General features: G+C 36.4%; 1 protein-coding gene across 1 annotated transcript in view; it reads left to right on the top strand.

Moving 5' to 3' along the window:
* Window positions 1-13,364, top strand: part of Appl (amyloid-beta-like protein) — a 364,342-nt gene extending 350,978 nt beyond the window's left edge. Inside the window, exon 11 of the mRNA XM_090381664.1 lies at window positions 11,601-13,364. Coding sequence (XP_090237790.1) covers window positions 11,601-11,867 — 267 coding nt within the window. The 3' untranslated portion in view covers window positions 11,868-13,364. The remainder of the gene's footprint in view (window positions 1-11,600) is intronic.
* The last annotated feature ends 8,765 nt before the right edge of the window (window positions 13,365-22,129 follow it).

A 22,129-nucleotide genomic window follows, 5' to 3' on the forward strand; every position in this document is an offset into this window, starting at 1 on the left:
TATTTCCACATTTAGCAGGGTTGACCTGGTTTTTAAACTTTTGTTCTTGGTCCCACTTCTCAGAATCGCGTTTTTGGCTGCATTTTGTATTTTCTCTAGTACAAAACTCTGAAGGTAAAATGTGATAGTAGAGTTCTAATTGCTTTTGTTGTTATATTCCTTCTCCAACACTTCTGGCTACAAGCACCAGTAGTTCAGCTTTAGACAGTAGTAGACAGAATTTAATCAGCCTTAATTTGCCGTTTGATAAAATGTGGGTTGACCTTTTAAAAAGGCAAAATGCCCTACAAAAAAATGATAGATTATGCCTATCAGTCCTTATTAGCAGTACTAGTGCAGAAATTATATTTCCAGTTATGAGAAATTTGTGGAGCAATGAACAAAATTGATTAAAGGTAGAATCTACAAATTAGAATTAATTTCAATAAGCATTGTTTTGAATTTGTAGACTTGGTTAGAATGCAACTAAAATTAATAGGTGGCAAAAGAAAACAAAAAAAATTGATTTAAATTCTCTTTTAATATTTATGTTATATAATAAAATGGTACTAACATTGCATTTTTTTTTCACACTTTTTTGCCTTTGAAACATGGCAGCCTTAGTTACAATATATGATATATATTGTATGTGATATGTATGGAAAATGATAAATAATAAAAGGCAGATTTTTATTGGTTCAATTTTAATGAAATTTAGGGTGGATGGACAATTTATCATTATAAAAGATCTAAATATAAAATTTCATGAAAATCCATTCACTGGGATTCAAATTATTACACATGGATGGACAAAAATTATAATTTCTGGATTTCTCTTTATCTGATTTCAATGAAATTTGGAATGGCCAGCAAGAATATTTGCTGATGCTATCACGGCAGTGTTAGGTGGGTTGGTAAACTGCTAGTTTGGGGGGATACAAGGACTAATAGATTAACAGTAGCCGCTGGCAGAGGTGAAAGTGATTCTTGCACAGCTTCTATTGAATTTGAGCAGCAACCTGGAAAACAAGATGCAGGGTATTTCAGAGGCTGCTGGGAGTCATTGCGGTACAAGTAAACACATGGGTTGTGTTAAGGTAGCTAAGAATAGGAACAGATGCATGTATACTTGCATTTACGCCAATGTTAGGATTTGGTAAATAAATTTGATGAATTTGAGGTATTGGTCAAAACATCAAAGACAGATATTGTTGGGATGTCATTAGGCCTTATGACTCATCAGAGTCATTAGGCCTAATGACTCTGATGAGTATAATAAGAAACTGTACAGGGAAATAGAGTGGACCAGTAAATCAGAGAGTTTTATAATGGGGGATTTTAATTTCTCGGATATTGACGAGAATTTGTCGATTGGTCACGCACACACTAGCAAGGTTTTTGTGGATTTATTGGATGATTGTTTTCTACATCAGCATGTTTGGGAGGCAACTAGATGGAGTAATACTCTTAATCTGATTATCATTAGTGATTCTTCATGCATTCAAAATCTGCAGATAAAGGAACCACTAGGTGGCAGTGATCACAGTGTGCTGAAGTTGGATTTACTCAAAGAGGTAGCTACCATCAGGCGTAAAGGGAAGGGTTTTTGCTTTCGTAAAGGTGACTACGATGGTCTGAGACAGTATTTAAATTCTATACGGTGGGACCAACTGATGATGTTACCAACAGCAAATTCAAAATGAGAGGCATTCAAAGAATTAATCTTGGAGGCTACTAGGCTTTACATACCAACTAAGAAGTATTGTTCAAGGTTTAGTCCTAAATGGATGTCAGAATAACTATTGAGACATGTGGCAGAGAAATCAAATGCATGGGATACATATAAATTAATGGGTAACATGGAAGCCTATGTAGATATAAGCTGGTCTGTAACCAAGTCACAAAGGCAGATTATGAGAAATCTTTGGCAAAGGATGCAAAGAAAAACAGAAAAGAATTCTTTACTTATGTAAACTCTAGAAGGAAAGGGATGAATCAGATTGGTCCATTGGATATTGGTGGTTCAACTGTTGATGATCCTTCTGAGGTAGCTAACAAATTAAATGAGTATTTTGCATCTACATTCACACATGAGGAGTTATTCAGGGAAGGGAATGCCAGAGGTGAATTAAACTCTGGCAGTGAGCTAGTTGATTTTGTAATAACTGAGAAGAAAAATTTTTGAAGATAAACATAAGAGAGGCACCGTGGATGGATGGGATCTATCCAGTTATATTAAAGGAGGTAGCAAAGGAAGTAAGCAAACCCTTAGCTATAATTATGAGAGTTTCCTTGGACTCAGGGGAGGTACTTGTGGACTGGAGAAGTGCAAATATGACCCCAATTCACGAAGGGCAATACAAGTAATTATAGACCTGTTAGTTTAACTTCTGTTCCAGGGAAATTAATGGAGGCACTGGTTAAAGAAGCACTGCAGGATCATCTAGACAAGACTTCAGTTATAGCTCAGACAGAATGGTTTTGTTAAGGGGAAGTCTTGCCTGACCAATTTGATTGGATACTATGATGCAGTCACAAAAGAACTGGATGCAGGGAATAACTTTGATATCATATATTTTGATCTTTGAAACACTTTTGATACTGTTGTGCATGGAAGACTTCTGCACAAATTGGAGCAGTGCTGCATTGGAGGAAAATTGCTGCTATGGATAAAGGGATGGTTGAGTGGGAGAAGACAGAGAGTGGTAATAAAATTGGACACTGCTCTTCATGGACTAATGTTATGAGTGGAGTCCCTCACGGTTAATTGTTGGGTTCATTGTTGTTTTCTGTATTTATAAATGATATTGATGATGGTATATCAGGCTTAATGTCCAAGTTTGCAGACTATACAAATTTTGGCAGGGTTGTTAAGGACACTAATGACAGTACACTGCTTCAACAGGATATAGAAAAGTTGGGAAGATGGGCTGAGAGGTGGCAAATGTAAAGTACTGCATATGGGAAGCAGTAACCCCCAGAGTAACGTATGAACTCTGTGGTACTACACTGACAGTGATAGAGAATGAAAAGGAACTGGGGGTAATTGTGCAGGCAGATATGAAGTTTTCTGAGCAGTGCAGATGGTCTGCAAGAGTAGCTCATGGTTTTTTTCTAGCAGGGATAAGGAGGTGATTAACCCCTTGTATAAGGCAATGGTCAGGCCACACCTTGAATACTGTATACAGGTCTGGAGGCTTCATTTTAAGAAGGTTGTAGAGCTGTTGGAATGAGTACAGAGAAGGGCAACACGATTAGTGAATGGAACAAAGGGTTGTTCTTATGAAGAAAGGCTTACATTTTGGAGATTACAGTGTATGGAGACTAGGCACCTGCAAAGTGTATAAAGCCTTGAATGGTTTGTGCATGCTCAATGCTGATGAGTTTCTTCCTCTTGCTCAGAAAAATCACCTGAGAAGGCGTATATTCAAATTGAGGAAAGGCAGTTGTAGGATAGATGTGCGGAAAGTTGCCTTTTACGAGTGGGTAGTTGATTGGTGGAACAGACTTCCATCTTTTGTTGTGGAAGTTATAACCTAAATAAATTAAAGCTGAGCTGGACAGGTATTTGGAATGAACGGAAGGGTGAAATGGGAGCGGGTTTTTTTTTTTTTTTTTTTTTTTTTGCTGATGCTGCATAAGCTTGCTGTCTTGCATCATATACCTCTACTAATGCTAAATCATTTTAAAAGGGTCAAATATAAAGTTTTATGAAAATCCATCCAATAAGAGTTATTATATGCAGATGAATAAACAGTAAGTGTTGTACGCATATGTGCTAATGCACCTATAAACAGTAAAAATAAAATAATAATAACCTTTTTCCCTTCTTGATTCCATTTTTGATACTACTTTCCATACAGTTCCATACTTTTTTCATTTCACTTGTAACATTCCCTTGTTATTAAGAAAACCTTTATCACAGATAATATAGGCTTGCTTAATAGAATATGCAATATATATACAATATGTATACTATATATCGTATTGTAGTGTGCAACAACCATTATCTAAATAATGACTGTCCAATGGTTTGTGCTCAGAAAAACCTCAAACTTAAACATATGTTGAAACTGCTTAGACCTGTCCTTTTTGCCATTTCACCAACAATAAAGGGTTATTACAATAACCCTTTATTGTAATAAGTTTTGAATGGCATAATGCAGTTCTGGCAGGTTTCATTTTATGTAATATAATAAACCTGTGACTTTCTACCAGAGTAGAAATTGGTATACATATCTTCCTTTGTCCATAAAAATAATATAATTGGTCTCTAAATATAATTGTCAAAAAGTATTTTGATAAATGCTGGTTTAAATAAATCGCAGAAAAAAAATACTTCACTGCATTTAAATATAATAATAATGGGAAAAAAAAAATTTTTTTTTTTGAATAATTTACATAGTACCAAGAATTGAAAAATTTTAGAAATAGCCGTACATTTAATGCAACTTTTTTCTGTCATTCTTTACTAATAGAGGCCTTATTAAAAATTATTTACATAATTTTCATATTCACAATAAATTAAATCGGATTGTTTGCATGCCATAGTTGTTACACTCTTTCCTCAGGGGGAAAAAGACTGATGTTAAGATCCTCTCCTTTTGGATATTATTGTACGATGATAGAGTGGTGATTCAATGGGACCTGGCCGCCATTCTTCTTAATCCAATTGATCCCAGAAATGTTTTGGGAACCTTCATCAAGAAAACTGCTTGGCGTACAGGATTAGGTAACTGTTCTGTTGCAGAAATTTGCAGGCCATGGTTGTTGGATCATTCAAAGCACTAAAATCCTTAGGGATGGGATTTACATCCTGTTTCTGTGTCCTAAAATGACACTCAGGACAAATTTTTCTACACCATTTCAGTATCATTTCCATCATGCATAACATAAAAAAATTTCTTTGAGCCTGGAATGATGCTGCCTGTTGTACTCATTAATGTATACAACATAATTAAGCTAATTTTTTTAGGATATGCTTAATTAATGTAATAAATTGCATATAGGTAAATTGTTAAACTGTGAGCATGACATCACCAGTATTTTAAACAGTGGAAATGGTTATGGCATTTCTGCTGCAATTCAGCAATTGTACCAGTATTTTACTAGATTCATACATTATTGCTATTATTAAACTATTAATTACTGTATTTTATTTTCTCAAATACCCTGTGCACTTTTTTTTCTGGAAGAAAAAATATATATATACTGTATATGCACCTACTATTGGGTGTGTGCACCCAGTAGTAGTAGGTGCATTTGTAAATACTTATTTACAAATTTAATTCAAGAGGCAGAAAAAATTGGAAATCTGATAGAAATTACAATGCTAGTTTGTTGTGCAAAAAAATTGCAAGAAAGGTTTTCATAGGCAGAAAGCAAAATATCTTGAAATAGAAAAAAGCTTTGTAAATACATAAGTGAGAAGTGGAAGTTCAGATATGCAGTGTCAACTGAAATGTGCTAGTTAAAAGCTATAGTATTGAGCAAAGAACAGGGAATCCAAGATTTCAAGGCAAGCCAAGGATGGTAAGCAATGTTTTTTCAAGAAACAGAGTATATATTAGAAGAAAAACAAGTCTCTCCCTGTGAGAAGCTATTGTGTCTTTGAAGGTGTCTTATAATTTGCTGCATCAGTATCTGTATATGCTATCCCAGATTGGTAAAGTATGAATATGGATCCAGTCATCATCCCAGTAGGGTTTACATCAATGCTGTGACTGTTGGATGGCTAATGCAGAACTTAGTTCACATCAGTTGGGAAAATCAAGCAGCTGGAAATTGAGCAGCTTTGCTTTTGGATAAAAAATATGTGAGCACACATTTTGTCCACATTGGTTGTAAAGAGTTTTACGAATTGTAAAATATCTAATAAGCACAGTGGTATTGAGAATGACTTCTACGATAGTGATCCTAACCATGTGAGCTCAACTGCTTTTGAAGGTGAAAATAGTGGAGAGAAGTATATGTACAAATATATTTTTGTTTTTCTGATCTCAAATCAAACAATAATTTTGTTTGATTTGAGATCAGGACACCATGAATCACCAGTACATATACAAGTACTTACCTGTATTTTAAAACTTCTTTAAAGTCACTTTTTGTTGTTTTCTTTTCTTTTCTTTTTTTTTTTTTACATCTTAAAAAATAGATTGGTTGCACAACTTATTCAGGAGTACAAAGTATTCAATAAATTACTGTATAATCATGTTTGTAAATAGAAGGCATTGTTAAAATTGCCTTTGTTACAATAGTATTAATTTAATTCATAAGAAAAGTAATTTGATGTTATTTATTTTGTTATTTGGTTTTTTTTAGGAGCATTAGCAGCTAAGGCCATATTGCTCTGGGGATATGCGGTGGTCATTTCTTGACCTTTCCGCATCCTCCGTATTTGGTGGTGACGGGCTGGAACCCCGGTCTAATCAAGAAGCGTGTGCTATGCACTGCTGCTCCTTCCCACCTGGCTACGGAGGCGCCTAAGTAATTTGAATAGAAATTTGTACTGTCATGTGCTTTTAATTATTCGCCAGACCTCTAACAAACTTCTAGCTTTCTTCCATATGAATATATTTGTAAACAATTATTTGTTTATGAATAACTCGTGAATACAGCTCTAAACATAAGAGCCATGTAAGTTGTGTAAAGATACAAATTTTTTTGGGACAAGGAGATATGTCTACTGATTCATCTCTTCTTGAAAGAGCCTCAAGGACAATCAAATTTGTTCCTTAATGTGTATACAAAACACATAACCAGGATGGTTTCTTAACAAATTTACATACAACTTTACATATTTTGTTTACGTTTGCTACAGTTGCAGCCACCTATTTTTGCTGCTGTGTGCGTAGAGGAGAGACCTGGATGAGGACACAGATTTCTTCGAATGTTCCAAGGGTTATAAAAATACTCTTCAAGGGCTAGAACTGGTTTGTAAACTGGGTTGTACTTATGCACATAAGCTGCACCACATGAAATCCCCACATTTCGATGTGGGATTTCATGAATAGGGTAGTACTATATCTATAATGATACCAGGTAGCACCTAACTGAGTACACAATGTAGGTAATTTGTTTGAATTACAGGTCCTATATTGAGCCAAACATGCTAAGCAAATAAGATCAAATGGAATTACTATGGTTTCAAGTACTGCATTTAATTAAAATATTAATTATATACACAATATGCTGGATGTGTCTGCTTTGCTTGTGTAGATCTACATTCACCGTTTAATGTGTTTCTTGAAAGGGGTTGGGCATATTCATAATATAAATTTTTAGTAGTTTACACCGACCTTGCGTTGAAATAATAAAACAAAAAACAAAATTGATTGCTCTCTCGATCAATAGGCTACCTGAGGACGTGGCTAATGAAATCCGGACAAGGATAGCAGCTATTTTAAGTCAAGCAAAGAAAGTTTCCTCCAATCTTAACATTAGACAAAAATTAGCGCTTAAAGGTCTCAGGCAGGAGGATAATATTGTGGTTCTACCGACAGACAAAGCAGGGTAACAGTGGTTCTTGACAAGGAGGTGTATTTTAGTAAGGCATTGGACCTTTTGAATGACAGAACAACTTATAAGATTATGGGTAAAAATCCATTGTTGAACTTGGAGCGCCAGGTTAATAAGGTGGCATACAGTTGGCTTAAGAATAACAAGATTTCTAAAGAATGGTATTGGTCATTGCATGCTACGGGAAGCCAATTACCGAGGTTTTATGGACTGCCTAAAATACATAAAGTGGGTGTTCCACTCAGACCCATTGTTTCGTTTATAGGCAGTCCCACATATGCATTATCTGGTTTCCTGGCCAAATTGTTAGCACCGATATTGGGGCGGGGCTCTCTGAGTTTAGTGTTAGGGACAGCAAGGATTTTGTACATTTTATAAGAGAACAATCTATAGAAGAAAATGAAACCATGATATCTTTTGACGTGACATCTCTGTTTACATGTATTCCAATTAACCATGGGGTACACTGTGCACACATGGCTTTACAGAAAGATGTCACCTTAAGTAGTAGGACCCGACTAGATGTGGAGGACATTTGTAAAGGTATAGAATTATGTTTATCAAGCACCATTGGGGTATTTTGTAACACTATGTATAAGCAGGTTCACGGGGCAGCAATGGGCTCCCCCATTAGTCCGATTATTGCTAATTTGGCGATGGAGGAGCTTGAGACTAGAATATTTAGTGATATGGTTCTCCCTATGCGTCCGTGGAAAAGATATGTAGATGATACATCCTCAATTATTCGAAAAGGGAGTGAAGATGAGGTTTTGAATTTTCTTAATGGCTTCTCCCCATTTATACATTTTACCTCAGAGGCGGAAGAAGGAGGGGTTTTACCGTTCTTGGATGTGTTGGTCTACAGAGAAGGCCCTTGTTTAAAGACTAGGGTTTATAGAAAACCTATGTGTAAAGGTCAGTATATTCACATTATAATTCAGCTCAGGCCAACCATCATAAGAACAGTGTGATTAGAACACTAATAGACAGGGCTAAATCACATTGTAGCACCTCCGAGGATAGAAAGAAAGAGTTTGAGCATGTCACGGCGGATCTCCTGAGGTGTGGCTACCCCCAGAGGATCATAAATAAGTATATCAAAGGAGAACAGAGGAGAGGTGAGGCATTTACACCGATAGCTACCGCATACATTCCCTATTATCTGGGTCTAACCGAGCGAATAGCCCGTGTATTATGGGATCATCAGACATGCTGTGTGTGCAGCTGCCAGGACGTAAGTTACACACAGTGTTGTCACAAGTGAAAGATCCCATTCCAAAAGAAAGTGTAAGTGGGGTCGTTTATAGCATTAAGTGCCCAGATTGTGGGGGAAACTAAACGGCGTTTAAAGGATCGTCTGGGGGAGCACACGAAGGCGAGCCGACCGGGCTAGCTGGGTGGGTAAAATGCCTTCCTGGCAACCCAAAGGTTGCGGGTTCGAATCCCGCCTCGGACTTGGATCAAAGTACTGCAAAAACCTTGGGAGGTGCACTATGGCCACAGAAGCCGATGCGCCAAAAACTACTAAAAAAAAAAAAAAAAAACACGAAGGCGATAAGGAATGCAGATTATTCGAAATCAGCCATGGCGGAGCATTATTGGGAGAAGCAACATCAAATCTCCCCGGACGAAGCTACTATCATCGACCGGGCACATAGGTTTTGGGACCGCAGGTGGCTCGAGAGCTTGCGGATTAGTTCCATTGGGAACAACATTAATAGAGATAGGGGTATGCGGATTCATTCCCTCTTTGAGAGAGTGATTCTTAGAGGGGATGAATGATTTCACCTGACGCGCTCCCGAGCCACTTCCGGTTCCATTACGCACGAGAACAATGCACGTGTTATTGAATCACATGACATGTGCCGTGAACCTGCAGGTATTTAAGGTTGCACTGCAAAAATAAAGCGTACTGTTGAGAAAGAAGGCAGAGCCTTCAAAAGCTTCAGATTTTAGCACTTTTAATTCTGTATATTTTATTGTATTTTATGGTATTCTTTTTCTTTTCTTTCTATATACTTAGTATACTTTCTATATAAATAGTAATTTATTGTAAATTAGTAATACCAGTTATTATACTATTAATTTTGTTTTATTATTTCAACACAAGGTTGGTGTAAACTACTAAAAATTTATATTGTTTAATGTGTTTGATACAACTCTGCAATGAATATTTTTATTGATGGTGTATGTACAGATCTTAATTTTTTGCTTCGGGCTTATTTAATATAGGCCTGTCTGCTGCATTGCTCCTCAAGTGTTATTGATATCACAGTGAAACTGCCTTCTGCCACTTGCTACAATTACCTCTGTACCCATTACTTGATCGATGGGATGTATGATGACCCATTGGTTAATGGCAGTAAATGGATAACCTGTAGAATAGACATCAAACTTCTTGAAAAGGGCCAAAGATGGATCAGCTGCCTAGTGACACCTGCAAAATGGCATCCTTATGAAAAAAAACTTCAAATACATAACTTGATAAGGAGAGGGGATAGTAAAATAAATTAAAGTGAAATTTTCAGTTATAAACAATACTAGAACTTGGGAGTCATAAATTGCAATTAGGGAAAGAGGTATAGATTAGATTGTAGGAAGTTCGTTTAGCCCACAAGTTGTAAATTACTGAAATATGTTATCTCCATGAGTTGTTGAGGCTAAAAGCTTAGAGAAATTCATAGGTCAGTTGGATTGCACCTGTGTGAGGAATGGAATACATAGGAAGGGGTGTTTTTTGGCTACTGCAGAAAAAGCCTGGAGGTTTTCTTGCACCATATGACTGATACTGATACATTTTTAATATAACACAGTCCAAATAAACTCAAGGAAAGTGCTCACAGCCCATCTATAAATCACAACTTCATATTGGAGAGTTTTTACTATATTATGCCAAAGTAAATAAAGTTGAGGCCTCACTGTATTTTGTTTGTAATTGCACATATTCTGTGATCAGTTTGTCTGTTTTTCTGGATGAAAGACCTGAATTTCTGAGTTCCCAGGCCTTTTTCAACACAGTGCTGGACAGCAATCATAATTAGTGATGGGCATAATGAGAAAGTATCACTTAATTTGATTATGTTTTAAAACATTCTTGAGAAATTTGTACTCTAGAATGTCTGCTATTATTTTAGAGTCCAAAATATTTTATCACATGGATACTGAAGATAAGATTATCTTACACACACACACACACACACACACACACACACACACACACACACACACACACACACACACACACACACACACACACACACACACACACACACACCACATTTGAAACCATTTTGATGTTTTGTTGGTGTCTTCTTAGTTGGAAAACCAGATACTGTTTCCAGCATTTTTCAGTAAAATTAATAATATGGTTGAGACTGGAATACATTCGTGAGAAGGAACAAGACCAAAGTACAACAGGATTTAAATAATAAAATAAACTTTTTAAAGAATAAGTTTTTGCTCGAGAGTAACCAGATTGGTTGATGAGAATAGCATTAAGATTGCCAAGGAAAAAATGTTAAAACCAGCCAACACACATGAGAAATCATGGGTAGGATTATCAAATATAGAAAAGACAAGAAACCAACTAAATTTAGATTTGAGTCTAGTGAAAATTTAGCAGTAAGAACTATGCAAAGAGCAATTAATGTAAAATAGACTAGTAATTTTATCAGATGAATGGAGTTTTGGTTTAATAAAATATAGTATTCTACCCCTGTTAATTTCAGCCAAAATATCAATAATTTTCGTATTTAAACTCCTGACAAAGATCCATGGGGTTGAGTCACATCATATGGTCTTTAATCAATTAATTAATTAGTGAATGAAAATCAGTACAGTGAGGCATTTATTTATTGTATTAAATAATCAGGAAAAACAATATCAGTGGGCAAGAAAAATGTATCAAAATGTAGTTATACTGTATTATGCAATGAATAACATAATTAAGAAGCTTTTCAAATAGTAATAATAGATTTAAACAAAAATTACCTAAGAAACTACTCTGGCATAACAAATATGAATTCCCAGTGACTCAAAGTAGCATAAATGTGATTTAATTTTTTACAAATAAACTCTTTTTTTTTTTTTTTTTTTTATTGCAGACATTTTCAGTGAGAAAAGAAAGCATGGAAAAGTTCAGATGGAATGGCAGTGTTTACATCACTCTTGCCTTTGCTGGAATTGCTCTCCTTACAGCAATGATAGTTGGAATTGTGTTACTTCGGCGCCACGCTCAACGTTCTCCACAAGGCCAAGGATTTGTAGAAGTTGACCAGGCTGCCACCCCTGAAGAGAGGCATGTAGCCAACATGCAGATCAATGGCTATGAAAATCCCACTTACAAGTACTTTGAAACCCAAACTAACTGAGGCAGCCATCAGGCTTGTCAAAGGACTTCTTTCTTCAGTGGCCTACTGAAGACAGAGAGTTCTTACTGCTCTACTTAAAGGGCTTCAGTCATAGCCTTACAATTACCTGAACATTTACTACCAAAAAATGTAGCGATTAAAATTGCTTCTTTGTGTGTTAAAATTTCATAGGCAATTACCACCATAAGATTTGGACTGAATTACACGTTCCTAGTTATTCTGCAGGATTCTTAGCATATTAACATACACTATTTTATGAATTTCCATAACATAAATTGATACTGCGATATTAGGTCCAGGCCTTTGCTACTTTAGCACCATAGGTGTTCTAGACATTGGTGCTGTAGCACCAGGGAGGCGAGAAGTTGGGGGGGAGGGATCATTGCTTTCATCTTTGCAGACTGAATTGCAATTTTGTTATAAAAACTCCCTTAGCAAAGGAGTGTCCCATTTTCACCTTTTGCTGTTGACCATGAGGAAGATGACGTGTGTCGCTGAATCACAGCCTTCTACCTACACAGACCGGGGTCGCAAGTGGTTGGCATCTAAGTCTTAGTAACAGTCGTGCCACATTTTTCAACATTCCGAATATCAGTGTTCTTGGTTCTTAAAAGAAGAAGTGTGCCATGTTTGTGTTGTCTACAATTATAAAAACACTGAGGTTAAATGTAAATGTATATATATATAAAGGGTAACTTACTGTTCTTTAAAGTTCTAGATTAGTTTTGTCTTCCTTTGTTAGAGCTTTAACTAAAATAAATGTAGGCTGTTGAGTCAGTAACGAAAAAAAGAAGAAAAAATTCTGTATTGTAAATTTTAGTTTCATCTCCATCCTTTATCTCTACAAATTGTCTTAGCTTTAGAACTTGCAGCTTTTTAACACTTTAGAGCTTTTTGCTGTATATAGCCCATAGTACATGTGCTCATACTACATTTGTCAGTTTTGTACAGGGTTTGTGTAGTGCCTATCTTTTTAGTACACTGTGAAGTTTGTGTGAATGAACACATAACAGAACTATGTAGCCCAATTTCATTACTTCGTAGTTCACTAATGCATTTTTGAGGCTTGTAGTGTGCCAATTTGTATGTTGGTATGATGTGCACCATCATGGTCCTGTGTTGTCCTTCTATGGTTATTGTTAGGGCCAGTGGAGTGCATTCTGTTTTACCACCTTGAAAGCTTGGCTGACATATCAAGGCAGAAAGACCACATCGAAATTAACCATTAAAATTTGTTGCCATAACATAGCAACAGTGTCATTTGGTACTTTCTTTGCAAATGAGGTGTAACATTAATTTACTTTGAATTGAAATTATGGGTCCAAAAATTAATTTTGGCTATAAACTTTGGGGGTTATATGTGGTAAGACAAAAAAAGTAAAAATATTATCTGCAGAAATTTAGTCATTCTTCAGCTGTTTTGAGCTGGCATGCAGCCCAGCACTATTTGTAACTTGGTATGTGGTCTGATATTCTCAAATAAAGGATGTGATTCCATTTAATGTGTTCCTATCATTTATTTAATATATATTGCAACCCTGCTATCTAATCACTTTTGATGACACAAACTGACAAATTTCCTACTAAAATTGTAGCTCCTAAGTCAGATGTGGTCTAAAGACCAGTAAATCTCTATCTGCGTGCAACCAAAAATTCAAAACGACATTATCCATTTGAATAGGTTTCCACTTATTATTTGAAACTGACATATATTAAAAAGACACTGATTTTGAGGTAATTTATTGCACTGGAAGCTGAAATTTATCTGCTACCATTCTGCTAGTGTGTGTGTGTGTGTGTGTGTGTGTGTGTGTGTGTGTGTGTGTGTGTGTGTGTGTGTGTGTGTGTGTGTGTGTGTGTGTGTGTGTGTGTTTACAAGATTTGAAAGTTATTTCAACCAAAATATAATCAGATACATTAACCTCCAAAAAACTGCCACTCACTTTGATTCATGTTCCTTCCCATTGTGCTGTGACATACTCCACTCTCCTGGGTAGGCCTTCCACCAATGAACAATAGACTGCAGCGAGTACAGTTCTCCCCATTCTTCTTGCAGGACAGTGATCAGTTGACCCACAGGTTGAGAGATGTGTTGGTTTTGCCCTCATCCAACATTTCACTTCATCCTACATGTTCCATAGGATTTAAATGTAGACCCTGTGCTGGTGATCCAACTTTTGTATATTCATGTCCATGAACCATTCTCACACAGCACTGGTTGTATGGCATGGGGCATTATCCTGTTAAAACAAACAGGTTTTAACCAAAAAACTCACATCACATGGAATTATCCAAAATGTTAAAATAAATATCAGCATTCACAGTTTCCTGCCCAGTTGCCAAAGGTCCTGGGCCATACCATGAAATTTTAAAGGTCCAGACAGCCCCACACCATAATCACACCTAACTCTGAGCTTCATTGTTGGCACAATGTACTCTGGCAGCACTCTTTCACAAGTCTGGAATAAAGTGTAGCAAGATTCATCACTGTATAGAACTAGTTTTTACTGCTCTGGAAGTTGTGCAATTTTTGTGTCATGTAAGGTGAGACCACTGTGATTGATGATGTTTGACATATATGCCACTGCTTTCCCATGAAAAAAAAAAAAAAAAAGTTGTCAAGCTACATATGTAGTGCTTTCTTATAAGACCTCAGTCCCTGTTGATCCTTAAACTCCTGGTTGATGTTTGGCAGGGGTGACTGATATATTATCATACTACCCTTCCAAGTCTGCTCTGCTCACGTGTTATTAGCTTCCATAGTCTTGTGCATTGCTGGATGATGGTGATACCATTACACTTGAATGGTTTGAGTATGCTCAATGCTGATGGGATTCTTCCTCTTGCTCAAACTAAGAACCTGAGGGGGCACAGTTTCAAATTGAGGAAAGACAGTTGTAGGATAGATGTGCGGAAGTTTGCCTTTAGCCAGCAGATAGTTGACTGGTGGAACAGATTTCCATCTTTTGTTGTAGAAGTTGATAGCCTAAATAAATTTAAGGCCGAGCTGGACAGGTATTTGGAACGAACGGAGGGATGAAATGGGAGCATTTTTTTTTTTTTTTTTTTTTTTTTGTCTGATGCTGCACAAGCTTGCTTTCTTGCATCATATGCCTCTATTAATGCTAATGCTACTTCCATTTCATGTTCACTGATTGCCAACCTTGTGTGTCTCATAAGGCTTGTCTGGGAAGGTCCAAAGGACTATACAAACAGGGTGTTTTGTTACTTTCTGAAGGGTAATGTATTTGTAATATTTGTTTTATACAGGGTGTATCATAACGTGTGGGACCCACTTCAGGGATGGATTTAAGACACCTAAAAACAATAAAAAAAAATCATGTAAACACAGGTCTGATTTTGCTTTGTTTCCGAGTTACAGCCAGTTTTGTGTTCCAGCAATTCTTTCCACAAACTGAGTTAGGAAAGGTGGCTCCATTCAACTGTTTACAAAACGATGCTCGATATCTCATAGAGGGCCTTGCTGTAGTTATGAAACAAGATCCCGTAGTTTTCTTTGAGTCATTTCAGTTAGTTCTTCTGACAAGGGTACTACATCTGGAGCTTGTTATTAACATTTTCAGGTTGTGTATTTGCTGAGTTATAGACTTATTAAAATCAAGAGATGACAGATACGCATCTCATGTATGGATTTGTTGATGCAATGCAGCTGAGGCAAGGTGTCTGTATGCAGAAAACTTGCCTAATTGTCATGTGCATAATAAGACAATGACCTTTCGAAGAATACATGAATGCCTTGTGGAAACTGGTTCGTTTAGATGAATTTCAAATGGTGGTAAACACATTGGCACCAGACCTGTTGATTTGGAAGGATTGAAGTTGCATTGAAGAAAATGATGGTGACAGCACCCGAAGGATAGCAGAAGAAGAGAATGTGGGACATATGACTTGTGTGGAGAATTTTATGGGACCTATATCTTTATTCATATCATCTTGAGAGAGTAAACGGACTTACCGCTTGATACTAGCTTTTTGTACTTGGTTTCTGCAGATGTGTGCTCATAATCAACATTTCCTGTCTGCTGTATTGTTTACTGATAAAGTTAGATTTACTGGGGATGGTGTGTTCAATTTTCACACTGCTCATTGATGGACTGAACAAAATCTCCATGCCATTTGTTTAATCAAGACACCAGCAGCAGTTTAGAATGAATGTATGGGCAGGAATAATTGGTAATAATCTAATCTAATCTAATCAATACACTTGATGTCATTTGTTGCATGTGGTTTATATTCACAACAGTGCTCCGCCTCATTTTAGCCATCCACTCAATTTTTACTCGTGGGAGCCATTTGAAAGCCATGTTTATTCCACATCAATTGATAACATTGAAATGCTCTGCCAATGTGTATAACAAGACTATCAGATATTCTGACAAGACATCTGGAACTTTTGAGTGGGTATGGAGGTCTGTGATGGGCAGGCTTATATTTAGGTTAAACAGGGTGGTCATTTTGAGCGTTTCCTGAAAATGAGCAGACAGTTGCTAAAACTCAAAAATAGCTAGGCACAAGGGCCTTAGCAGCCCTTGTGCCATTAAACAACATATCAACCAACCAACCAACAAAAATAGCTGCAACTCAGAAACAGGCAAAATCAGACCTGTTTACAAGAACATTTTTTTTGTTGTTGTTGTTTTTAGGTCTGATGAAGTAGGTCCCACATGTTAATGATACTGTGTGTGTGTGTGTTGACATTTCTAAGTGTGGGTAGTTTCTGCCGATAAGTAGATTATTACAAACCAGTTGAATATATATAAATATATATATATGCTGAATGTAAAATAAAGTTGCTGCTATGAAATTTTAATGTCAGGTTCATATAGAGATTTGAATATAGAGTTAATTATCATAAAAAGTAAATCTCTTTTCTGAATTTGTGAATTTGCTTGGGGTATATGAGTAACTTTGCTGGATGCCTGATTGCTGCTAAAAAATAATTTACATTAAAACATTCTAATTTATAGCATAATATAAAATGTATAAAATACTTTTTATGCAGGTTCATCTGTTATATATATAAATAAAAAAAAAAATTGCATTTATACTCTGCCATCATGGCCAGAGGAATATACAACTTCATTCTAACTGTTCAATTGCAATAGATATGGAATTGCAACAGTTAACAATGGACCATGAATTTTTTTATGACACCTCGATCTCAAAAAGTGCCTACCAATGTCCAAAGTATGTTATCCCAAGACATTAATTAGCCTTGGGGTAACATACTCTAACAGGTATTACCCCAAGATATTTTCTTCGACTTTTTCATTACGAATCTACTAGGAGACTATATCATAAATTCGCAATTAAAAAATTAGGCACCTGGGAGATGCAATTAAAGATATCCTGAAAAAGGCCTCTGAGGTTGGGCAAATTCATATTTTAGCAATAAATAGACTCATACACAAACCATGAAAATATAAGTATTTTACTGTAACTAAAATATTTACAAATAAAATAAAATAAATATTTTAAAAAAACTGCTATTATATTAAATTAAATTATGTACATTGTAAAAAAAACATTAAACCAATGATGAAATCCTTGCGATAAAATACACTAAAATAAACCGGATTAAAAGCGATAAAAATCTGGAGCTTTCAGAAGCATCGGCTTCCTTCCTCAGCAGTAACAAAACTTCCTGCAGCACGTCCTTATATAACAGGCTCACGGTACTTATACACGTGGTTCAGTCAGCGAATGGTCTGAACTGGAAGCGGAAACAGCTCGGGAACGCGTGAAGAAAAACCGTTCATCCGTACTTAGGATGATAGTTTCAGAGGATGCATATGCATACCTCTGTCCCTATTCATAATATTGTGGTCGGATGAACAGATTCGTAGGTTCTCGAGCCATTTACAGTTCCAGAACCCATGCGCTCGATCCACAATAACCGCATCCTCTGGGGAGATTTGATGCTGCTTCTCCCAAAAATGTTCGGCCACAGCAGACTTATTGTAATCAGCGGTTTTTAACATTCCCCATTGTGGGGAATGTTATGTGGGCGTTGTCTGGGGGAACATGCAAATACTATAAAAACCGCTGATTACAATAAGTCTGCTGTGGCCGAACATTTTTGGGAGAAGCAGCATCAGATCTCCCCAGAGGATGCGGTTATTGTGGATCGAGCGCGTGGGTTCTGGAACTGTAAATGGCTCGAGAGCCTACGAATCTGTTCATCCGACCACAATATTATGAATAGGGACAGAGGTATGCATATGCATCCTCTGTTTGAAACTATCATCCTAAGTACGGATGAACGGTTTTGCTTGACACGTTCCCGAGCTGTTTCCGCTTCCAGTTCAGACCATTTGCCGACTGAACCACATGTATAAGTACCGTGAGCCTGTTATATAAGGACGTGCTGCAGGAAGTTTTGTTACTGCTGAGGAAGGAAGCCGATGCTTCCGAAAGCTCCAGATTTTTATCGCTTTTAATCCGGTTTATTTTAGTGTATTTTATCGCAAGGATTTCATCATTGGTTTAATGTTTTTTTTACAATGTACATAATTTAATTTAATATAATAGCAGTTTTTGTAAATTTTTATTTTATTTGTAAATATTTTAGTTACAGTAAAATACTTATATTTTCATGGTTGGTGTATGAGTCTATTTATTGCTAAAAGATGCAATTAAAGGGCTGTGGTTAACTTGGGCAGGAAGTGTCCCCCCCCAAATAAGCTATTTAGAATTTTTCATAGTGAAAACTTCTGTTATTTTGTGGTACACATGTTCAGATGAGGTGCTGGCACTGTACTGAACCATCACTCTTCATTCACACTGCCAACAACTGGAGTGGTGGACATTGCAGCTCTTCCACAGAGTGGGTCATCTTCCAGGCTCTCCCTCCCTTGTTTAAATTCTGCTGCCCACTTCTTCCTCCAATGATGTATTCGTACCCTCATGAATTGCCTTTGACATTAGTCCATTTCCTCGAAATATTGGATGACTGATTTTGTCCTTCTTTCCTTGTTCACACAACTTCAAGACCTGTAATTAAAAAAAAGGTGTTATTGAAACTTGGTAGGTTATTATTTGAAGTGTCATACATTAAGTACAGAAATTTTTAACACTGTACCACTACCCTTTCATACTTAGGCCACAAACTTTTCAACCCCCTCCCCATACATATTTTGAATTAGATGATACTATATTGTATTAGTAGAATTACATTAAATGTTCAAGCATTTTTGCCCTATTGCCGATTTTATGAACTATTGATACGATGTCTTTTCGACATAAGTTTTTTCATTCCCCTGGGATGTCACCATAAAGAGCTTTGACTGTATTTGATTAAATGAAAATTCATTATTGGAACTTTTTGGGGCGCCTCCGTAGCCAGGTGGGCAGGAGCAGTAGTGCATAGCACATGCTTCTTGATTAGACTGGGTTCAAGCCCGTGACCACCAAATACGGAGGATGCGGAAGGTCAGGGAATGACCACCGCATATCGCCAGCCCGGATAAAGTGTGAGGGTTGGCATCTGGCCATAAAAATTGCATGCCAAAAACAATAAAAATGCCGACTTCATATATAATGGGAAAAAAGCGAGGACAAAAAAAAAAATACTGGAACTTTATCACATTAGAATTCTAGAACTGATTTTATTATATTCAATGCCACTCAAAGTTATTGGGTTAAAATACATTTTACAGGCAAAGTTAGCTGTTTGATAGATGTATAATTATGTGGTTGTTTGATGGATGTGAAATTGAACGTCTCCCATGGAGTGTGTAATAGCTTTTTTTTATGACATTAGCTTTTGGGCCATCTTATTTGGAATGTCTTTCATAATATATTGAAAGCAATATATTTTCTTATTAGCACTAATGTAGGCCTGACACAGCCAAGGGGTCAAGGGTGAGAATGCAGTACCATGCACTCTTTGAGTGGACTGGGGTTGAAGCACATGACGGCTGAATACAATTAACGTTTGTATTGATAATTTATTGTAAACTCCACTGACCTAGTGGTCATGCCGGAGTATAAACAAGAATTTTTAAATGAGTCATCTTGCATTGCTGTGACTAAGATCTTGCTTGATTTTTATCACACCTTCCTTGTTTTCCAAATTTCATAAAGATCACTCTCTGGTGGGTTTCCTTATTTAAATTCATTTTTTCAGCTAGGTTGGATCCTGGTAATTAACACAAGTGGACAGCACCAGCTGTCAAACTTTGGAGATGAATTGTTGATGTGGTTGTCATAGAGGGGCTTTGTTTGTTTAAAGGTTTTATGGTGCATCAGCATCTGAGGCTAAGTCAAAATAGAGGAGCAACCTGTCAGTGATATGAATCACCTTTGTATTGCTTGAATGTGGCATTGATTTCAGAGGATATGAAAAATGTTAAAGGTCCATGTGTCACCATTAAATTTATTTAAAGTAATATGAGGAAACTAATTAAAGAGAAAGTACATGCATATTGTAGAACACTAAGCAGAGCATATATGTATTTCACATAGAAACAGAAGAGAACACTGTGCAACAGACTTGCTGTTGAATATACAGCAATACCTTGCACAGTGCAGTTAATGCTTTAGGAAAAACTACCGCACTGACTGAATCAGCACTAAACTGGGAATATGTAATCAGTCGCAGATTATAAACCGCACCATAGTGAATTCTGTGCCGACTGAAGCCGAATTTGCTGATAATATTAGGATGGGCAAAGTTGTTAACAGTGGGAACTAAAAATATGCTCCCTCTACAAAACCTAGACAAATTAATACAATTGGTTTAAAAATGGCAGTTAAGCATTAATGCTAGTAAATGCAGGGTTATATATCAGGGTCACATTAATCCCAATGTTAAATTGTGAGCTCGAGGGTGGGGGCAGCACACTCCACCCTTTTAAAGATGAAAGGGTTTTAATGCAGTCCAATAAATTCTCTTAACTGTACAGTAAGGTTGCTACTACAGCACATGGGATACTAACATACAAAACTTTTGATGGCATAGACAGAGGTAATTATCATTAATTATTTATCCATTATTAATAATTATATGAATAATGTGCATATATTCTGAAACAAAGGTGCACAGTAGTGACAAATGAAGCAAGCTGATACAGTCAATTCTGCTATAACTCGCATTTTGCAACGCAATTGATATATTAGGGAACAATGTGAGTATAATGCGATTTTCGCATTGGCTCATGCACAAGTAACACCAGGTGAACGCAAAACCTGACACCAACTGAACATAGCGACCTGTACAGCAATACTACAAGTTTACGAAGCTTAAAAAATGTTAAACGTCAAATGTGTGACAGCTATGTTTCCCATTTACTGTAGTTGTGTTGGTCGGAGATACACTGTTGTCATTCGCTGTATTCACAAGATAACACATGATATTGTATGGCAACTCATGTTTTCAGGAGCTCACATTTTACTGTTCGAATAGAAATTTTGTGAGGTGTGATGACGTGAGCAGAGGAGCACATTTCTAGAGATCACTGCCATAAAACAAAAACAATTTGCAGTTCCTGGCTTATTGGGCTTTTCAGTTAATGCAATCTAATTATAAATGGGTAGTAAACTCGATCTTACTGCATTTGTGATAATACTGATGGCTGGAATTCTCTGGGTTTTTACATTATGGTGAAATGTGTTATTCCCCTTCCATGAAATCTGCAATCATATAAAAAACAAATTTTCAGAATCTTCTCTTCATTCCTATTTTTTAAGCTTCTTAAACTTGTCTCGCTTGTGCAATTTGTGCTCGTCGTTATTGATTCCTTATCTTTATTACAGTTTTAAATTTTACAATAAAAAAAAAAGGAAAATGTCAGTGAACAAAAATATCAATCAAACAAACTTCATATCTTGTCAAGGTAAAGTGCTATATTTACTGTAATATTTATTTATTAGAAAATTTAAGTTGTTTAATTTGGTTTCTAACTTTTTTTAGTGTTTTACTTACTAGACTGAACATTTTTTTTGAGTGCTCTGTCCTGTCCCTATTTTTCCCATAAGCCCCATTGTTTTTAATGTGCGAAATACCATAATGCAGAGATTTTTAGGAACACATGTACTGAGTTATAGTAGAACTGACTGTAACAAGCATCTGCAAAAAAAAACACCATCTCATCTGTATATAATTATAGGTGTAATTATGGGTGTTAAGAAATTTAACTATTAGAACACATTGCCACCCTGTAGAATCAGAGCTTAAAGAAGGCCATCATAGTCAAGTGCGAGCATACAAAAATATGTTATTTTTTTTATTTATATTTATT

Source organism: Mastigoproctus giganteus, chromosome 9 (genome assembly GCF_048544385.1).
Source record: "Mastigoproctus giganteus isolate SK-2022 chromosome 9, ASM4854438v1, whole genome shotgun sequence".
NCBI classification, from domain to species: domain Eukaryota; kingdom Metazoa; phylum Arthropoda; class Arachnida; order Uropygi; family Thelyphonidae; genus Mastigoproctus; species Mastigoproctus giganteus.